Raw genomic sequence first — 20,982 nt, forward strand, 5'->3', positions numbered from 1 at the left:
ATACTTGCTTCAGATGCAGTCATGATGAACCACATGGGGGCCCACCAGCCTTCAGATCATGCGGTTACAACACATCAGCTGAGCCAACACACTATGTTGTTATCTTAGCATTTTTTAAAATTTCCAACTGGTCTTTCAACTTGTAACCTGTCAAACATTTATTGTATTGACCTTTAACCTAAAATTAGCTTCAAATCAATTTTAATGAGCAGATATTGCCAATCCATGATATTTCGGTTTCTTGTGATATCAGTCTTCGTTTTGTGCTGGATCCCTGATCCTGGGTTTCAATTTATACTGTTCAAAAAAAAACTTGACATACTATGATCCAATAAGCAAGATGCCCTCTGCACTGAAATCCCACACTGCTCCAAAATCCCACAATGGTACATTCATTAGGGCTTTGTCTCTCTCTGGATGTGATCTCTCCTTCCTGACCATGTGAAATATACCGATCTTCCATGATGACAATTTCCCTTGCATTCACATTTATTTTCTGTATCTGAGTTATCAAAATCCCTGACCCTTGCTTTCTCCATTGGTGATTCAACAAATGCCCAGTTGGATGCCTTTCTTTTAGTGTTACTTTTCAAATGATAGATCTGACTTGATGGATCTGAGTTTCAGTACATTTATTCAACGAGATGGTCTTTCACTGTGACATAATCACACAGCATTGCAGCTTTGCTTTCAACAACAGACAGAAGTTTATTGCACAACAGACAAAATAGAATAAGCCAAGCTATTTACATACAGTACAATTCAACAAAATTATGAAATACATGGAAACAATAAAATTCCTGACACCATCCTTTTCAGTATTCATCTGGAAGCCAATGTAATGGTCACACTGGAGTTCAATTTCAGTTGGACAAGAACAGAGTTGCTGGAAAAGCTCAGCAGGTCTGGCAGCATCTGTGGAGGAGAAAACAGAGTTAATGTTTCGAGTCTGGTGGACAAGGTAAGTCAGAGCAGTTTGCATCATTTCCAAGTTTCCATTGTTTTACTTTTGAATTCATATTGAAGCATTTAATAATGATTGGTTAATTCTTTATTTCAATGAACTCTTTTTAAAAGGTCTTGTTTTATTTTAACTAATTAATGCCACCTGTTCACTGTTACGATCTGTCCTTTCTTTTTAACTCTAAAATAGAGATCTTCACAATCTTCAGAACAGTTTTAAATTATTCACTGCTTTTCTCTTAAAGGTGTCCCAATCCTTCTCCACTTTCTGTTCCTGGAATGTGTTACTGAGGGTCACACTGCCTGGGTACTGTGCGCCATGATGGCACCGGAATTAATCAGGGAAGGGCACGGACTGTGTTTTAACACGTTTGAAGAACATCACACAATAAAGCCCAAGGTTCACTGAGTCTTCTGTCTCTATTTGGTTTTGTTTCATTCATTCTTGGCATGTGGCTGTCACTGGCTGGGCCAGAACTTGTTGTTCACCTCGAATGGTCCTTGGGAAGAAATGTCTTCATCCAGAGAGCAGTGACAATAAAGGCTGTGACAATAAAACTAATTCAATTCAATACTGGGTCCACATGCACCACTGCTATCACTGTCCCTTTATCCTCATTGCTTTCTCAATCATGCAAAGATAAATGAATGAAATAAATTATATTTCCTGCATGATGACACTGTATTACTTTAATATCTATCGATTTGACATGTGACATTAATCTTTGTGAAGTATCACACTTACTGCCTCCCTCCATGAGCTTTGTGCATTTCCAGCTATACAGCATGACAGTAGAGAAAGAGGCCATTCGGCCCATCGAGTCAACATCAACCCTTCAAACAGCATCACACTCAGACACAGCCACCTACCCATCCTCTTGACCTCCCATTTCCCATGGCCAATCTACCTAACCTGTATATCTTGGGACTGTGGGAGGAAACCGGATTGCCCAGAGGAAACTCATGCAGACACATGAAGAATGTGCAAACTCCACACAGACAGTCACCGGAGAACATGCATTCCTGCTGTCAGTCTATTCACATTATCATTTCACTGATGGGAAATTAGCAAGAAATTTAATTCTCATATTTTCTGCCCTGTTCCGGACAAAATTTGAATTTGCTCCAATCAGATTTACAACACCATTGAGCCAAATTACAACAATTACTGGGTTCCATAATTTAGTTTCATGCCAAAAACAAGCCTGTATTTGCCAACCCAAACATAGCCTGATACTGCCTGACAAAAACATATCACATTGCATCATTACGACAGGCAGATATTCTTTATTCAATGTATGTGAGTGGGTACACATTTTATCTGAGAACATGAAGTGCATTCTCTGCTGGCCTCACAATTCACTTAACTTGACCCTGTGTCTTCGTTTTATTTGGTCCATCTCCCTGACTGCAACACACACACACACACACACACACACAGACACACACACACACACACACAGTATCCACATTCATCTACACACAAGCAGTGTTCACACATCAAAAACGCACATGCAACATGCACACTGACCTACACACACGTGCACACAATACACAGACAACAAATACAACACTGTGGCTCAGTGTTAGCACTGCTGCCTCACAGTGCCAGGGACCTGGGTTTGATTCCAGTGTGGAATTTGCACATTCTCCCCATGTCTCTGTGGGTGTCTCTGTGGGTTTCCTCTGGGTGCTCTGGTTTCCTCCCACAGTCTGAAGATGTGCAAGATAAGTGGATTTGCTGTGCTAAATTGCACATAGCGCCCAGGGATGTTTAGGTTAGGTGGGTTAAACAAGGGAAATGTAGGGGTAGGGGAATGGATCTAGTGGAGTACTTTTCAGAGGGGTGGTGTGGACATGTTGGGCCAAATAGCCTGTTTCCATACTGTAGGGATTCTATGAAATACACTCATGTCCACACACACCAACAATCATCCACATACGAAACACACACGTAACATACAAATACTTGTACACACACACATACCTTCACTCACATACACACACATACAACGTAGACACACATGTGCACACACCATCTCTCTCACACACACACCCTCATGTATACACATGCCATAACACACACACACCAACATCTGCATGCTGTTAGACATACATGTATTCTCCCTCATATACATACATAAAGGCAGTTATGTACAGACATAGGTACACTCAAAGCACAAAAAGTGCTCATGTAAACATATACATACATATGATGAGAAACACACAAACAAACTCTCAGACACACAAATGCACGCATATAATTTCACACATCTGCACACAAACATACACACACTCGTAGAATTCCTACAGTGTGGAAACAGGCCATTCAGCCCATCGAGTGCACATTGACACTCTGAAGAGCATCCTACCTAAAACTATATCATAATTCTATCCCTGCATTTCCATGGCTAATCCACCTAGCTCGAACATCCTCGGACACTATGGACAATGTAACATGGCTAATCCACTTAACCTGCACATCTTTGGACAATGGGAGGAAATTCATTCAGAGACGGGGAGAATGTGCAAACTCCATATAAACAGTGGCCCCAGAATGGATTCCAACACGGGTCCCTGTGAGGGAGCAGTGCTAACCACTGAACCACAGCAAAATACACCACAACTCATGCACACCAATGCATATACTCGCTCAGAAAAATAAACACACACCCATAGGCACACGAAAGCACAAAAATCAACTTTGTTTGTGATTGGCCCGCATCCAAAATAATTGTCACCGTTCAAGATATTTGTGTCTTTTGTTTAGAAAATTGTAAATCTTACTCACTACCTGTTAGTCATAGAGTTATACAGCAGGGAAACGGACCTTTCAGTCCAACTCATTAATGCTGACTCGATATCCTCAACTGACCAAGTATCATTTGGCAGCATTTGGCCCACTTCCCTCTAAACATTTCTAATTCATGTAAACATCCAGATACCTCCAGCAACTTGTCAAAAAACGTACCACCCTTCACATTGCCCCTTAGATCCCATTGAAACCCTTCTCCTCTCACCCTAAACTCATGCCCTCTACTTTTGGAAACCCTGACCCTTGGATAAAGAGCTCAGCTATTCACTGTTTCCATGCCCCTCATGATTTTGCAAACTTCTACAAGGTCACTCCTCAGACACCGACATTATGCAATCATCAATCAACATCCCATTTCTGACCTTATGATGGAGGAAAGTCATTGATGAAGCAGCTGAAGTTGGTTTGACTCAGGATACTATCTGAGAAACTCTTGCAGAGATGTCCTGGAGCTGAGATGGCTGACCTCCAACAATCACAACCATCTTCCTATGCACCAAGCATGACTCCAACCAATGAAATTTAGCTTCGATACCAATTAATTTCAGTTTTGATAAGGCTCCTTGATACGACACCCTGTCAAATGCAGCTTTGATGTTGAGTGTGGTTGCTTTCATCTCACCTCTGGAATTCAGCTCTTTTGTCCATGCTTGAACCAAGGCTCTAATGAGGTCATGGGCTGAGTGGCCTTGCTTGAAGTGAAACTGGGCATCACTGAACAGGATATTGCTGAGCCGATGAAGGCACTTTCTATCATTATACTGATGATCATGAGTAGACTGATGGGACAACACTGTTTGGGTTGGATTTTTTCCTGCTTTCTAGGCATAGGACGTAGATGTCAATTTTTCACATGTCATGTCAATATCAGTGCTGTAATTGCACTGGAAGAGCTAGTCTTCAGCACTATTTCCAAAATGTTGTCATACCCTGTAGAATTTGCAGTATCCAGCATCTGCAAACAATTCACGTGGAGTGAATCAATTTGGCTGAAGACTGGTATTTGTAATGCTGAGGACCACTTGAGGAGGCTGAGATGGGCCATCCACTTGGTACTTCTAGCGAAAGGTTGCGACAAATGCTTCAGCCTTATCTTTTGCCCAGGTGTGATGGGCTCTTTCATCATTGAGGATAGGGATATTTATGGAACCTCATTGCCCAATGAGTTGTTTAATTGTCCACCACCATTCATAACTGGCTATGGCAGGACGGCAGAACTTAAATTTCATCCATTTTTTGTGAGCTTGCTGAGGTCTATCACTTGCTGCTTATAGTGTTTGGTAGCTTCATGAGGTTGACACATCATTTTCAGTGATGTCTCATAATGCTCCTGGCATGCCCTCCTGTGCTCTGCATTAAACAAGGGATAATTCCCTGGCTTGATGGAAATGGTTGAGTGAGTTTCTCTTTTATTCCTTGGTCAGATGAGGGCTTTTCTAGTTGGCTAACATTTATTGGCAATCACTAATTACCAAAAGAACAGTTAAGAGCCAACCACATTGTTTTGGCTCAGGAGTAGGCCAGACCATGTAAGGATGGCAATTTCCTTCCTTAAGGAATATTAGTGAACAAGATGATCTTTTTTTCTGAAAACCAGCAACTGTTTTCTGGTAATCGCTGGATTCTTATTTCCAGAATTTCATTCAACACAAATTGCACCATCTGCTAAATAAAAACCAAAAGAACTGCAGATGCTATAAATTAGGAACAAAAACAAAGTTGTTGGAAAATCTCAGCATGTCTGGCAGCATCTGTGGAGGAGGAAACAGAGGTTTCCACTTCAACCCCATTTTCCACTTGGGGAACTTACATCCCTCCTGACTCAATATTGAGTTCAATAATTTTAGGGCCTCGACTCTCCCATGTCCCATCCCCCGACCCCGCACACCAGGACTTGTTACCACTTAGCCTGCCACTATTTACCCCCTGTTGTTAGTCACTAACAGTCCCAGTAACAACTGTTCACCCTTCCAGCCTTATCGTTAGCAACTCCTTTGTCTGTCCAACTGTCTTTTTCTCTCTTTGGTCTCTATCCTATCGTTTACTCCACACCACACCCACCTCCATTTTTTCTGCATATAAACTGATATTTACTCAGCCACCATCAGTTCTGAGGAAGGGTCAATGGACCCGAAATGTTAGCTCTGTTTTCTCCTCCACAGATGCTGCCAGACCTGCTGAGCTTTATTGGCAGCTTTGTTTTTTCACCATCTGCTGTGATGGAGTTTGAACATGGGTGCTCAGAACATTAGTTGATTTTCTGGATTAATAGTCTAGTGATAACCAGTAAGCCTTCACTCACCCCTCTATGCCCCTCGCACCCCACCATGTGCCTCCAAATTAATCTAACTGCCCATATATTCATACAAAAGGCATTTCATCCCATTGGTCCTGTCCCATCAAAAATGTATCTTACATACACTTTCCTGCATTAGACAAGTTATCAATCCCTCAATCATGAAAAGGTGTGACACTTCAAGAGCTTATCCAAGTTTTTTTTGAATTTCTGGAACTCCCCCCTCAGTCAGCTTCTGAGGCAATGCATTCCAGATAACCCCATCCTCTGAATAAAGAAAAACTTTTCTCAAATCCCCTCTGAGCTTCCTGGTTTTCACTTTAAAGTTATGCCCCATTGTTACTGATCTTTTGACTAATGTGAACAGCTGCTTTCTAATCACCCTGTCTTTGCCCTTCATAATCTTATGCACCTCTATCCCATCTGAATCTTCTCTGCAGAAAGAAAGTAACCCAAGTTTATCACCTCTATTCACATCTGAAATGTTCCATCTCAGGCAACAACCTGGTGACTCTCCTTTGCAGACCCTCATGGTAATTCCATTCTTCCATTAGTGTGGCAGCCAAAACTGCACAAAGTACTCCAGCTGTGGCTGAACAAAAGTGCTGTACAACGGCAACATAACCTTCCTGCTCTTGTAAACTGTATCTCAAATGAAAAATGCAAGCATCCTACATGCCTTTGTTACTAGCTTGTTAACCTGCCCAGCCAACTTTAGGGATGTGTGAGCAAGCACACCAAGATTACTCTGTTCCTCACAGGTTCCTGGTGTCCTCCTATTTATTGAGTACTCCTTTGTCTTATTACTTATTCCAATGTTCATCACCTCACATTAATCAGGATTAATTTCTGTCTGTTACCGGTCTCTCTTCCTTTTGCTCACATCCCCTGCCTTGCATCTGACTCATCTCCCTCCACCGGACCATTATCTCATTTATCCTGTTTCCTTTTTCTACTCATTCTCTGTTTCACACTCACCCTACCTGCCTTTTATCAGTCTTCAGTCTGTCCCTTATTCGCTTTCCTTCTATCTCTCAATCTATCTTATTCTTATTTCTCTGTCTATGGTCCTCTCTCTGTCTCTCACTTTTTCCAATTATTTCTCCATGTAAGACCAGAAGACATAGGAGTGGAAGTAAGGCCATTCGGCCCATCAAGTCCACTCTGCCATTTAAATCATGGCTGATGGACATTTCAACTGCACCTCTCTGCACTCTCCTCGTAGCCCTTGATTCCTTGTGAGATCAAGAATTTGTCGATCTCTGCCTTGAAGGCATCTAACGTCCCGGCCTCCACTGCACTCTGTGGTAATGAATTCCACAAGCCCACCACTCTCTGGCCGTCTCTCTTTTATTTTAAGATCTCACCATTTCTTTTCTTCTATGTCCCTCTATCTCCTTCACCCACTGTTTATCTATCCCTCTGCCTTCCTCATTCTGCACTCCCGCCCCATCCCCCCATACCCATCTATCTGTCATATTCGGTTTAGAAATATATGCTAACAGTTCTTTTTCAAAGTTGATTCCTACCTCTTCTATCTTTGCCCGACATCATTTTATACATTTCCCTGTCCCCTCTCAATCTCCCCTGCTTGAAGGAAATCAACCTCAGTCTGTCTCGCATCTTATATCTTGCAGTGTAATTATAATAAGCTCTTAAAATATGATTCGACATCCCCATCTCACCACACCCTCTGTACTTTTGGATTAACTGACAGTACAACCTGTCACATCCATAATCACCTCATCCCCATCACCTTATCCAATTGAAGCTCTTCTGAACAAGGACACCCATGCCAGGCTCCTGCTCATTGACTACAGCTCTGCCTCCAACACCATTATCCCCTCCAGACTATATGACAATTGTCGTGGCTCTGCCCATTGCAATTGAATCCTCAGCTTTCTGATCTGTCGACTGTAATCCATAAAGATTTACAAAACTACACCTCCTCCATGATGAATGGACTCTCTCGTTTCAAATAATGTTGATCCTGTTATTGATCTAGCCTTGCACATGCCCTGTGCAAGTAACCTGTATGCTCCTCTCTAATTCTTTTTGACCTGTACATCCTCGTTTACTATGTTCTGCCTGTACTGCTTGTAAACAAAGGCTTTTCACTGTATTTCAGTTCAAGTGACAATAAAGCAATCAATCAATCAAGAAATCAACCAGCTAATCATGTAGATTGCTTTCTCTTGAATGCTGTCAATCTTCTTGAGAGCTGTGAAAGGTGCACCTATCCAGGCAAGTGGAGAGTTTTCCAACAAGTTTAACAAATATATATTAGTTTTTTTTAAAAAGTTGTATTTTCTGGTGAAGAAAAAATTCCTTACAAATGAAGTTTCTTATCTCTAGCACTTATCCCTTCCCTCTCAGAATCACAGATTTGTTCCAGTGCAGATGAAACAACGTAAGATCGAGAAGCAAGAGAAGGCCATTCAGCCCCTCGAGGCTGCTCCAATATTTAATATGATCATGGCTGATCTCATCTCAGACACAAAGCCACTTTCCTGCATGCTTTTCATAACTCTTCAACCAATTGGTAATCAAAAGTCTGTTTCCTCCTTAAATTTCCTCTGTGTCCCAGTATCCAATGCACTTTGGGGGAATGATATCACAGATCCATGAACCTCTGAGAAAAGTGATTTCTCCTCATCTCCATTTTAAATCTGTTGCTCCTTGTCCAAAACTTATGCCTTTTACACTAGATTTCTCCACAAGGGAAACCATTTACCTTGCATCTCCTTTGCCAATCCCTTCAGCAACTTATACACCTCCATTTGATCTTCTCTGATTCTTCAAGACTCCAGTGAGTACCAACCTAAACTGCTCAACCTTTCTTCATAAGACAATCTTTTCATCCTTGGAATCAGTCTTGTGAACCTCCTCTGACCTGTCTCCAAATCAACAACATTCCTCCTCAAATAAGGGACTGAAATTGTACACACTACTCCAGATGCGGTCTCACTAATGCCTTGTACTTTTTGCTATCTTTTCATCATTGCTGCTCATTATGTTTTCATGCACTTTAGCTTTTTGAGTTGGTGATTTAAGCCAGAGAATTTTTACTGTGACTCAATGACTATAAGATGTAAAGTAAAGGAATTGTTTTTACTTTCTGGTTTATGTTTTTGCCATGACATGGTCATGACATGCTTCTTCGTCTAACTCTTGCCCTTTCTGCACTGTAAGGCTACTGTGGTCTGTTTAAGCTTTGAAAACATTGCCAGGTTTTGCCAGAGAGATATATACAGCTTTGTAAAAAAATAGTTCAGCTCAGTCTCATTTCAAACACTTTTGCTTTATTCAGAATTACTGACTCTCAAGAGCACAATGAATCTCAATCCACCTCTATACATAGAGTTCTCCTTTCATACCAGGTCCCTTCTCGAATTACCTTGTTATAAATTGTCAATAAATTGTCATTTCAGGTCCTGGCAAAGGAGAAATGCACATAAATTAAGCAAAAGATGACCTTCAGCAATATAGACTGGTTGAAGTGAATGTGAGGCATATCAGATCAGTCATGATCCTATTGAATGGCAGTGCAGGCTTGAGGGACCAAATGGCCTACTCAACCTGTCCATCTTCACTCATCCCACCAATCTACCTCACATTCAACCAGTCTATATTGGTAACAAAATCAGAAATTGCTGGAAGAGCTCAGCAGGTCTGACAGTGTCTGGGGAGAGAAATCAGAGTTAATGTTTTGAATCGAGTGACCTTCCTTTAGAACTCTTCAGCCCAAATCGGTCTTTCCCAACATGTTTGCAAAGATAATAATTACATTGTTATTCATCTTGCTTCTACATCACTTCAATAATGTTCCCTCATTCACATTCCTTCAGTCTCAATTTTGATATTCACTCAATTAGATTGAAATTCCTTGATTTATGTCTTTCCCCTGTTTGGAACAACAGTGGTGTATTTGTTAAAACACTCAGTTGTTGCCCTGGTATGTTTTGAGCTTGTGAACATGACAGTTAGCTTTTGCCTGATTTGAAATTGCTTTAATGTTATTATCTGTAATTTCTCATTCACAACTTAATTTTATTATCACTGAGGAAACGTCAGGAAGAATGATATTTTAACAAAATAAACTTTTAAACTGGTTTACACAAGATGTCTGACTGTCAGTCTGCCCTAAGACCATAACACCAGAAGAAATAGGAACAGGAGTAGACCACACAGTGTGGAGCTGGGTGAACACAGCAGGTCAGGCAGCATCAGAGGAGCAGGAAAGCTGATGTTTTGGGTTGGGACTCCTCTTCAGAAATGGGGAGGGGATAGGGATCTGGGAAATAAAAAGTGGGAGGAGGGGTGGGGCTGATAGAAGGTAGGTGGGAAGATGATAGGTGAATGCCGGTAGGGAGTGGTGGGGATTGGTCAGTGGGATGGGTGAAGATGGACAGGTTGAGTAGACCATTCGGCCCCTCGAGCCTGCACTGCCATTCAATAGGATCATGGCTGATCTGTTATTCTTCACATTCACTTCCCTGCCCTTTGTCCATAACCCTTGATTACCTTAACGCTCAAAAATCTATTGATTGCTGCCTTAAATATACACAAGAACTTTTCCCCATAGCTCTCTGTGGCAAGGAGTTCCAAAGACTCATAACTCTCTGAGAGAAGAAACTCCTCTTCGTTTCAGTCTTAAATTGGCTCTCCTTTATTTTGAGATGATGCCCTCTGGTCTTATACACTCCCATGAGGAGAAACATCCTCTCAGCATTTCCCCTGTTATGTCCTTAAAAGTTCTACTTATTTCAATGAGATTATCTCCCATTCATCTAAATTCCAGTGAGTAGAGTCCCAACTTGTTTAGCTTTTGGTCATATGCCAATTCCTCCATGCCAGGAATCATCCTGGTGAACTTTCTTTGAACTAGTTCCAATGAAATGATATATTTTCTTAAATAAAGGAACCAAAATTACTGACAGTTTTGGCACATCGTATAGTTGCAGTAAAACTTCCCAACTCTTATTCTCCCGTCCCCCACTTAAAATAAGAGCCACTGTCCACTGTATCTGCTGCACCCAATATGGCTTCCTCTACATTGGTGAGAACAAGCGTAGACTCAGACACCATTTCGTAGAGTATCTGCACTATGTTCACAACAAACGACAACACCTTCTGATTGCCGAACATTTTAACTGCCCGTCCCACTCCCTGGGTGACATGTCCATCCTGGGTCTCCTCCAGTGTCACAATGACATCACTCGCAAACCGGAGGAGCAATACTTCACATTCTACCTGGGGAGCCCATAGAATTCACCAGTTTGAAAATCTTGCGACACCTGGTCTCATCCCATGTCCAACCCTTCCTCTCATCCCTGCCTCCATGACCTGACACAACCTGACCATCTTCTCACCCAACCATCCACCGCACCCATCCCACTTACCAATCCCCACCTCTCCCTGCCAGCACTCAACTATCACCATCCAACTTATCTTTTGCCCAGTCCCATCCCTCCTCTCTCTATTTCTGAGCTCCCTTCCTCCTCCCCATTTCTGAAGAAGGGTCTCGACCTGAAAGAATAGAAAAGAATAAATTGATGAGGGATAGTCAGCACGGTTTTCTGAAGGGAAGGTTGTGCCTCACAAATCTTATTGAGTTCTTTGAGAAGGTGACCAAACAGGTAGATGAGAGTAAACTGGTTGATGTGGTGTATATGGATTTCAGCAAGGCATTCGATAAGGTTCCCCACAATAGGCTATTGTACAAAATGCGGAGGAATGGAATTGTGGGAGATATCGCAGTTTGGATCAGAAATTGGCTTGCTGAAAGAAGACAGAGGGTGGTAGTTGATGGGAAATGTTCATCCTGGAGACAAGTTACTAGTGGGATACCGCAAGGGTCAGTGTTGGGTCCACTGCTGTTTGTCATTTTTACAAAGGACCTGGATGAGGGCGTGGAAGGATGGGTTAGTAAATTTGCAGACGACACTAAGGTCGGCGGAGTTGTGGATATTGACGAAGGATGCTGTAGGTTGCAGAGAGACATGGATGAGCTGCAGAGCTGGGCTGAGAGGTGGCAAATGGAGTTTAATGCAGACAAGTGTGAGGTGATGCACTTTGGTAGGAGTAACCGGAAGGCAAAGTACAGGGCTAATGGTAAGATTCTTAGTACTGTAGATGAGCAGAGAGATCTCGGTGTCCATGTACACAGATCCTTAAAAGTTGCCACACAGGTTGACAGGGCTGTTAAGAAGGCATACAGTGTTTTAGCTTTTATTAATAGAGGGATCGAGTTCTGGAACCAAGAGGTTGTGGTGAAGCTGTGCAAAACTCTGGTGCGGCCGCACTTGGAGTATTGTGTACAGTTCTGGTCACCACATTATAAGAAGGATGTGGAAGCTTTGAAAAGGGTGCAGAGGACATTTACTGGGATGTTGCCTGGTATGGAGGGAAGGTCTTACGAGGAAAGGCTGAGGGACTTGAGGCTGTTTTCATTAGAGAGAAGAAGGTTGAGAGGTGACTTGATTGAAACATATAAAATAATCAGAGGGTTAGATAGGGTGGATAGGGAGGGCCTTTTTCCTAGGATGGTGACGGCAAGCACAGGGGGGCATAGCTTTAAATTGAAGGGTGAAAGATATAGGACAGATGTCAGAGGTAGTTTCTTTACTCAGAGGGTAGGAAGGGAATGGAACGCTTTGCCTGCAACGGTAGTAGATTCGCCAACTTTAGGTACATTTAAGTCGTCATTGGACAAGCATATGGGCCTATATGGAACAGTGTAGGTTAGATGGGCTTGAGATCGGTATGACAGGTCGGCACAACATCGAGGGCTGAAGGGCCTGTACTGTGTTGTAATGTTCTATGTTCTATATGTTCTATGTTCTATGAAATGTGAACAATCCTGCTGGCCTGATGCTGCCTGGCCTGTTGTGTTCCTCCAGCTCCACACTGTGCTGTCTCTGGCTCCAGCATCTGTGGTTCTTGCTGTCTCATTCCATTCGTCCTTTCGATTACCTGCTGTCCGTGTGTGCTAGCTTTCTGTGTTTCGTGCACAAGTTCCCTGACCTTTCTTTGTGTTGCAACTTTCTGCAGTTTTTTCTCAGTTTCGGTAATTTGCACTTGAATCATAATCAATTACAAAGGTGGCGACATGAGAGATATTCATTGAGCGATCAATGACATGTAGTGGTCAGGGCAGTCCCCACCAGCTTTAACATGGGGCTCGACGTTCTCACCACTTCCCACAGAAACACATTCCTCCCACGTTATTCATAGAACATAGAACATAGAACAGTACAGCACAGAACAGGCCCTTCAGCCCACAATGTTGTGCCGACCATTGATCCTCATGTATGCACCCTCAAATTTCTGTGACCATATACATGCCCAGCAGTCTCTTAAACGACCCCAATGACCTTGCTTCCACAACTGCTGCTGGCAACGCATTCCATGCTCTCACAACTCTCTGCGTAAAGAACCTTCCTCTGACATCCCCTCTATACTTTCCACCAACCAGCTTAAAACTATGACCCCTCGTGCTAGCCATTTCTGCCCTGGGAAATAGTCTCTGGCTATCAACTCTATCTATGCCTCTCATTATCTTGTATACCTCAATTAGGTCCCCTCTCCTCCTCCTTTTCTCCAATGAAAAGAGACCGAGCTCAGTCAACCTCTCTTCATAAGATAAGCCCTCCAGTCCAGGCAGCATCCTGGTAAACCTCCTCTGAACCCTCTCCAAAGCATCCACATCTTTCCTATAATAGGGCAACCAGAACTGGACGCAGTATTCCAAGTGCGGTCTAACCAAAGTTTTATAGAGCTGCAACAAGATCTCACGACTCTTAAACTCAATCCCCCTGTTAATGAAAGCCAAAACATCATATGCTTTCTTAACAACCCTGTCCACTTGGGTGGCCATTTTAAGGGATCTATGTATCTGCACACCAAGATCCCTCTGTTCCTCCACACTGCCAAGAATCCTATCCTTAATCCTGTACTCAGCTTTCAAATTCGACCTTCCAAAATGCATCACCTCGCATTTATCCAGGTTGAATTCCATCTGCCACCTCTCAGCCCATCTCTGCATCCTGTCAATGTCCCGTTGCAGCCTACAACAGCCCTCTATACTGTCAACGACACCTCCAACCTTCGTGTCGTCTGCAAACTTGCTGACCCATCCTTCAATCCCCTCATCCAAGTCATTAATAAAAATTACAAACAGTAGAGGCCCAAGGACAGAGCCCTGTGGAACCCCACTCACCACTGACTTCCAGGCAGAATATTTTCCTTCTACTACCACTCGCTGTCTTCTGTTGGCCAGCCAATTCTGTATGCAGGCAGCTAAGTTCCCCTGTATCCCATTCCTCCTGACCTTCTGAATGAGCCTACCATGGGGAACCTTATCAAATGCCACACTGAAGTCCATATACACCACATCCACAGCTCGACCCTCATCAACTTTTCTAGTCACATCCTCAAAAAACTCGATAAGGTTTGTAAGGCATGACCTACCCCTCACAAAGCCGTGTTGACTGTATTTGATCAAGCCATGCTCTTCCAGATGGTCATAAATCTTATCCCTCAGAATCCTTTCTAACACCTTGCAGACGACAGACGTGAGACGTACTGGTCTATAATTGCCGGGGATTTCCCTATTTCCTTTCTTGAAGAGAGGAATTACATTTGCCTCTCTCCAGTCCTCAGGTACGACTCCAGTGGAGAGCGAGGATGCAAAGATCTTCGCAAGTGGCGAAGCAATTGCATTTCTCGCTTCCCAAAGCAGCCGAGGACAAACCTGGTCCAGGCCTGGCGACTTGTCAATCTTAATGTTTGACAAAATTTTTTTCATTTGATCTGTTTGGATTTCTTTGTATTCATGGTCCCTCTTGTTTTTCTGGGTTGACTTCTGGTGAAAACAGCTTCTCTTTCTCCACCTGGAGATTTCTTTCCTCATCTGCACACTTCCAAGCTCATTTTATTGATTAACCTCATCCCAGTATTCCCAGTGCCAGCTGACAGCCACAGAATGTGTTCCATCTAAACACAACAAAGCAGCAAAGAGAACAATTCCATTCCTGAAATCTGAATGAACAATGTCTCATCTGTCAGAGGAATACACGCGATGAAGTACAAGAAGTTGAAACACAAATCATAGGCAATGGACAATTCAAAATTTAACCATGAGCCTGAGCTCCTTCAAGGCACAGAAATACCCACAAATAAGATACTATCAGAAACACAAACCACAGCAGCCCTCCAGTCAGGTCAAATCAAACAGAACCCATACTCACCAGCATCAGCAGAGAGAGTCAATGTGGTCACAAGGAGAATAATAAGGAGCATCTTGGATGACTATTCTATGAAATGGTAATGCAGTTTTCCCACACTGTGTGATGTGTCCAGCGTGCAATGTGTCAAAGAGGAAGTGACAGAGTTTCTTTCTGATTCAGGCAGTCACTCTGAACTGGAAAGGAAATACAATCCATCCAATGGGGACCCTAACCAAGAACGTAAGTGCAAAGTGAGGTTTACACATCAACCACAAAGATTTCATCTTCACAGGGTGAAAGTTGGAGCAGTTGTTGCACAGGAGCCAACACAGCAAGTAGCAGAGCAAAGCTGCTTATCCTTTTGCCAAAGTGAAATATAATTCAATCATTGGAAACTCAGTTTGTTGCAATGAGTCAGTGGCTCACTGAATCACAACCTTTTGTCCAGAACCAGAGGAGATGGATTACACAGTTTAAGAGTCTTGAAAGTTGCTGAAAACTACAGAGCTGGGAGATTCTGAAACATTCACCCATAGAGAGAGCAGACGTTCAATGCGCCAGTCTCACACCCTTCAACAAGACAAGATCTAAAAAGGAACTTTTACTTAGTTTAAGATAACAAGGTGTAGAGCTGGATGAACACAGCAGGCCAAGCAGGAGCAGGAACACTGATCTTTTGGGCCTAGACTCTTCTTCAGTTGCACTCTTCCTATCCTCAGCAATGTCAAGGCGCTTTATAACCAATGAAGGATATCTTTAAAAGTGCAGTCTCTGTGGCCATGCAAGGAATGATGCAGATAGTTCACAAATAGTCAGCTTCCACAACAACAAAGACACAATGTCCAGACCATCTATTGATTGAGGATCAATAGTCAGGGTGCAAGTGGGCCCAGCTGGCGCCTTCCCCAATTGGTCAGCGGGCCAACAGGAACTGAGTGGGGAGATGACTGCCAGGGTTTTGTTCTTTGTTTTGTTTCTTTTTCTTTGTTCTGTTTTTTTCCTTTTAGTTGGTGTACGTAGCCCCTGGGTAAGCCAGAGCGGCTTACATGACTTGTAAGTGTATAAATATGTTTTTTTTTGTACATTCTATGAATAAAGTATATTTTTTCAAAAAAAAAATCAATAGTCAGGGCACTGGGGAAATCTCCCTTGCTTTTCTTCAAAAATAGTGCCCACTAGGAATCTACTCTGCCCACCTGAAAGGACAGCCATGGCCTGGGGAAACATTGCCTTCGACAGGCAGCCCTCTGACAGTGACGCCCTCCCCCAGCACCTCACTAAGTACTGGCATTTTTGGATACACTGCTTGGGCAGCACAAACAGCTCTGAACCACAGTCAGAAAGTTGCACAACAGTGAAATAACACAGGATATAATGCTTTTCCAGCAACACCTCAGGAGCACAAAAGCTGACGTTTTGGGCCTAGACCCTTCATCAGAGAGGGGGATGGGGAGAGGTTCTGGAATAAATAGGGAGAGAGGGGGAGGCGGACCGAAGATGGATAGAGGAGACGATAGGTGGAGAGGAGAGTATATGTGGGGAGGTGGGGAGGGGATAGGTCAGTCCAGGGAGGATGGACAGGTCAAGGAGGTGGGATGACGTTGGTAGGTGGAAAATGGAGGTGCGGCTTGAGGTGGGACGAGGGGATAGGTGAGAGGAAGAACAGGTTAGGGAGGCGAGGATGAGCTGGGCTGGTTTCGTGATGCAGTGGGGGGAGGGGGCGAACTGGGCTGGTTTTGGGATGCATTGGGGGAGGGGAGATTTTGAAGCTTGTGAAGTGCACATTGATACCATTGGGCTGCAGGGTTCCCAAGCGGAATATGAGTTGCTGTTCCTGCAACCTTCGGGTGGCATCATTGTCACGCTGCAGGAGGCCCATGATGGACATGTCATCTAAGGAATGGGAGGGGGATTTAAAATGGTTCGCGACTGGGAGGTGTAGTTGTTTATTGCAAACCGAGCGGAGGTGTTCTGCAAAGTGGTCCCCAAGCCTCCGCTTGGTTTCCTCAATGTAGAGGAAGCCACACCAGGTATAGTGGATACAGTATACCACATTGGCAGATGTGCAGGTGAATATCTGCTTAATATGGAAAGTCATCTTGGAGCGGGATGGAAGTGAGGGAGGAGGTGTGGGGGCAAGTGTAGCACTTCCTGTGGTTGCAGGGGAAGGTGCCGGGTGTGGTGGGGTTGGAGGGGAGTGTGGAGCGGACAAGGGAGTCCCGGAGAGAGTCTATCCCCTCCTCCCACCTCAAGCCACACCTCCATTTCCTACCTACTAACCTCATCCCACCTCCTTGACCTGTCCGTCTTCCCTGGACTGACCTATCCCCTCCCTACCTCCCCACCTATACTCTCCTCTCCACCTATCTTCCTTTCTCTCCATCTTTGGTCCGCCTCCCCCTCTCTCCCTATTTATTCCAGAACCCTCACCCCATCCCCCTCTCTGATGAAGGCTCTAGGCCCAAAATGTCAGCTTTTGTGCTCCTGAGATACTGCTTGGCCTGCTGTGTTCATCCAGCTTCACACTTTGTTAACTTGGATTCTCCAGCATCTGCAGTTCCCATTATCTCTTTTCCAGCAATGTTCACTTTTGTTCCAAATTACTGTGATGATTATTTTCAGCAGTTTCCCACATAACTGGCATTCTGTTCCCATGTTTTAATCCCCTGCAGAGGTTACAGCCCCATGTTCACCTGTTTATCCATCAATGCCGTTTGCGCAGCTTACATTGTGTTCAGACCGGACGCCAGTTAGTTTCAATTTTCGGTGTGATAGCCCCAAACGGTTGGTGTCCCAGGTGAGAAAGGATGAACTGATTCCTCTTCCAAATTCAATTCCTCTCTCGGTTGGTCACAACAAAATTAATTTTTAAAGGATGCCTTCCCTCATTGATACCCTTTCTCAGTCCAAATGATTTCCATTTAAAAAGAATCCAAATTAATCTGGGTTTCTTTAATAGCAGCTAAACATTCGAAAAGATGGTGAAACATAGTCACAGATATCTGGACCAGCCTTTGGGTTTGTGAAGAGTAAGGTCAACGTAAAATCGTCCTATTCTCAGAGGACCATAGTTCCAGAGGGCTGCTCTCTTTAGAGAGAGAGAGAGAGAGAGAGAGAGAGAGAGAGAGAGATAGCTGGTGGGGGTTTAACTGTGGGTCACCATGCCTCAGGCGAAGGTAGAGGTTGAGGAGATTGGAGCTGCCTGGTAACCTCAGGCAGTGTGGGAATTGAAACTGCACTGTTGATATTGCTGCATGTCGTAAAGCTAAGCGAACCAGCCCCCAGCCCCTGCACTATCCCACCCTTGCAGATTCGATGGTGAAACATTGTGGCTGTATAAACAAGAAAACAAATAACAGTACAGCACAGGAACAGGCCCTTCAGCCCACCAAGACTGCATTGACACATGATGCATTTCTAAATTAAAAACCTATTTCCTCTGCATGCTTTGTTTCTCTCCATTCTCCTCTTCATCTATCAGATAAATGATGATCTCCTGGTTTGCTGGGCTTCTGGCTCCCAGAGTGTAAGAACTACTGTGTTCTCCTTACCTATTGCTAAGGTGTGTCTCATTGCTATTCCCAAGCTGTGACCTTTGCTGGACTGGAATCCACACCAGCACATCAGCCCATGAACACACACAAACCAGGGATAGCAGTTGGCTGTTAATTCCTTCTGAGTACATTTCGAGAAGAGTAAATCTCACAATGTCTGCAGTTTAGGACATGATCCACAGAAATGACATTCCGCTGAAAGGAGTAGTCAGCGCCCATTCTCTCTGTCGCCATTGGATCTTGCTAAGCTTTGAAATGTATTCTCTCTTTGCTGTTCTAGTTCCCCCAGTGCCTTTAGAAATGGGCCTGACCGGAAGTCCTCTCAGAACTTTGTTAGACAGCAACTCAATTTACAACCATCATCCCTTTTGTGTTGAGATAGTAGGAACTGCAGATGCTGGAGAATCTGAGATAATAAGGTGTAAAGCTGGATGAACACAGCAGGTCAAGCAACATCAGAGGAGCAGGAAGGCTGATGTGAAAGGTCTAGGCCCGAAACGTCAGCTTTCCTGCTCCTCTGATGCTGTTTGGCTTGCTGTGTTCATCCAGCTCTGCACCTTGTTATCCCTTTTGTGCTGTCAGGTAGAAATACATATCTTTTAATATCCTTCCTTTTGATACTGTGGATTAAAAGCAGAAGTCCTTGCTTTAAATAAACGAAACACTGCTGAGATGGCGAGATAACAAAGTGTGGGGCTGGATGAACACAGTACGCCCAGCAGCATCGCAGGACCACAAAAGCTGACGTTTCATCAGAAAGGGGGATGGGGAGAGGTTTCTGAAATAAATCGGCAGAAAGGGGGAGGCGGACCGAAGATGGATAGAGGAGAAGATAGGTGGAGAGGAGTAAGACAAGTTAAAGAGGCGGGGATGGAACCTGTAGAGGTGAGTGTAGGTGGGGAGGTAGGGACGGGATAGGTCAATCCAGGGAGGACGGACAGGTCAAGGGGGCGGGATAAGGTTAGTAGGTAGGAAATGGGGGTGCGGCTTGAGGTGGGAGGAGGGGATAGGTGAGAGGAAGAACAGGTTAGGGAGGCGGGGACAAGCTGGGCTGGTTTTGGGATGCAGTTGGGGAGGGGAGATTTTGAAGCTTGTGAAATCCACATTGATACCATTTGGCTGCAGCGTTCCCAAGCGGAATATGAGTTGCTGTTCCTGCAACCTTCCAGTGGTATCATTATGGCACTGCAGGAGGCCCAGGATGGACATGTCGTCTGAGGAATGGGAGGGCGAGTTGAAGTGGTTTGCAACTGGGAGGTGCAGTTGTTTATTGCAAACCGAGAGTAGGTGTTCTGCAAAGCGGTCCCCAAGCCTCCGTTTGGTTTCCCCCATGTAGAGGTAGCCACAACAGGAACAGTGGATGCAGTATACCACATTGGCAGATGTGCAGGTGAATATCTGCTTGATGTGCAAAGTCTTCTTAGGGCCTGAGATGGGGGTGAGGGAGGAGGTTGCCATGCCTTAGTGTTATAGTCCAATAGAGGTATTGAGCTGTACAGCATTGTAACAGACCTTTTGGTCCCACTTGTCCATGCCGACCAGGTATCCAAAATTGCTCTATTCCCATTCATCCATCCAGATACATTTCAAATGCTGTAGTTGTACCAGCCTCCACCACTTCCTCTTGCAGTTCATTCCACACATGCACCACCCTCTGTGTCACTTTTAAATCTTTACCCTCTCATCTTTAACAAGCACCCTTTCATTTTGAACTCCTCTATGCTGGGAAAAAGAGCTTGACCGTTCACCCTGTCCACACACCTCATGATTCTGTAAACTTCTAACAAGTCACCTCTCAGCCTCCAGCACTTCGGGGGAAAATGTCTCGGCCTATTCAGGCCCTCCTTACACCTCAAACTTCTTGCCTCTCTGACTTCATATAGGAGAGGAAAAGTTCAGACAGGGTTATATCAGTTAGAAATTGTGTCTCCATTCTGCCTTTGGTTAAAACAAACAGTTTTCTCTCAGTTTAAGATTATCTTGATCAGTTCAGCGACCTGATGTGTGCCTTTATTTACACTGAGTTCATCATTCAGGCAAATTGAAGACTTTGGAATGTTTGATTCATTCTTTCCCTGTTGGGACAACTCTGGGAATAATGAGCTTGATTTCCAGAAAGTCATG

The 20,982-nt window shown here is 44.0% G+C and overlaps 1 protein-coding gene across 1 annotated transcript in view; it reads right to left on the reverse strand.

The window, feature by feature from the left end:
• Positions 1 to 719: 719 nt before the first annotated feature.
• Positions 720 to 20,982, reverse strand: part of LOC125455208 (prostaglandin F2 receptor negative regulator-like) — a 51,342-nt gene continuing 31,079 nt past the window's right edge. Inside the window, exon 9 of the mRNA XM_059648837.1 lies at positions 720 to 915. Coding sequence (XP_059504820.1) covers positions 823 to 915 — 93 coding nt within the window. The 3' untranslated portion in view covers positions 720 to 822. The remainder of the gene's footprint in view (positions 916 to 20,982) is intronic.

The sequence above is a fragment of the Stegostoma tigrinum genome, chromosome 9, assembly GCF_030684315.1.
Source record: "Stegostoma tigrinum isolate sSteTig4 chromosome 9, sSteTig4.hap1, whole genome shotgun sequence".
NCBI lineage: Eukaryota > Metazoa > Chordata > Chondrichthyes > Orectolobiformes > Stegostomatidae > Stegostoma > Stegostoma tigrinum.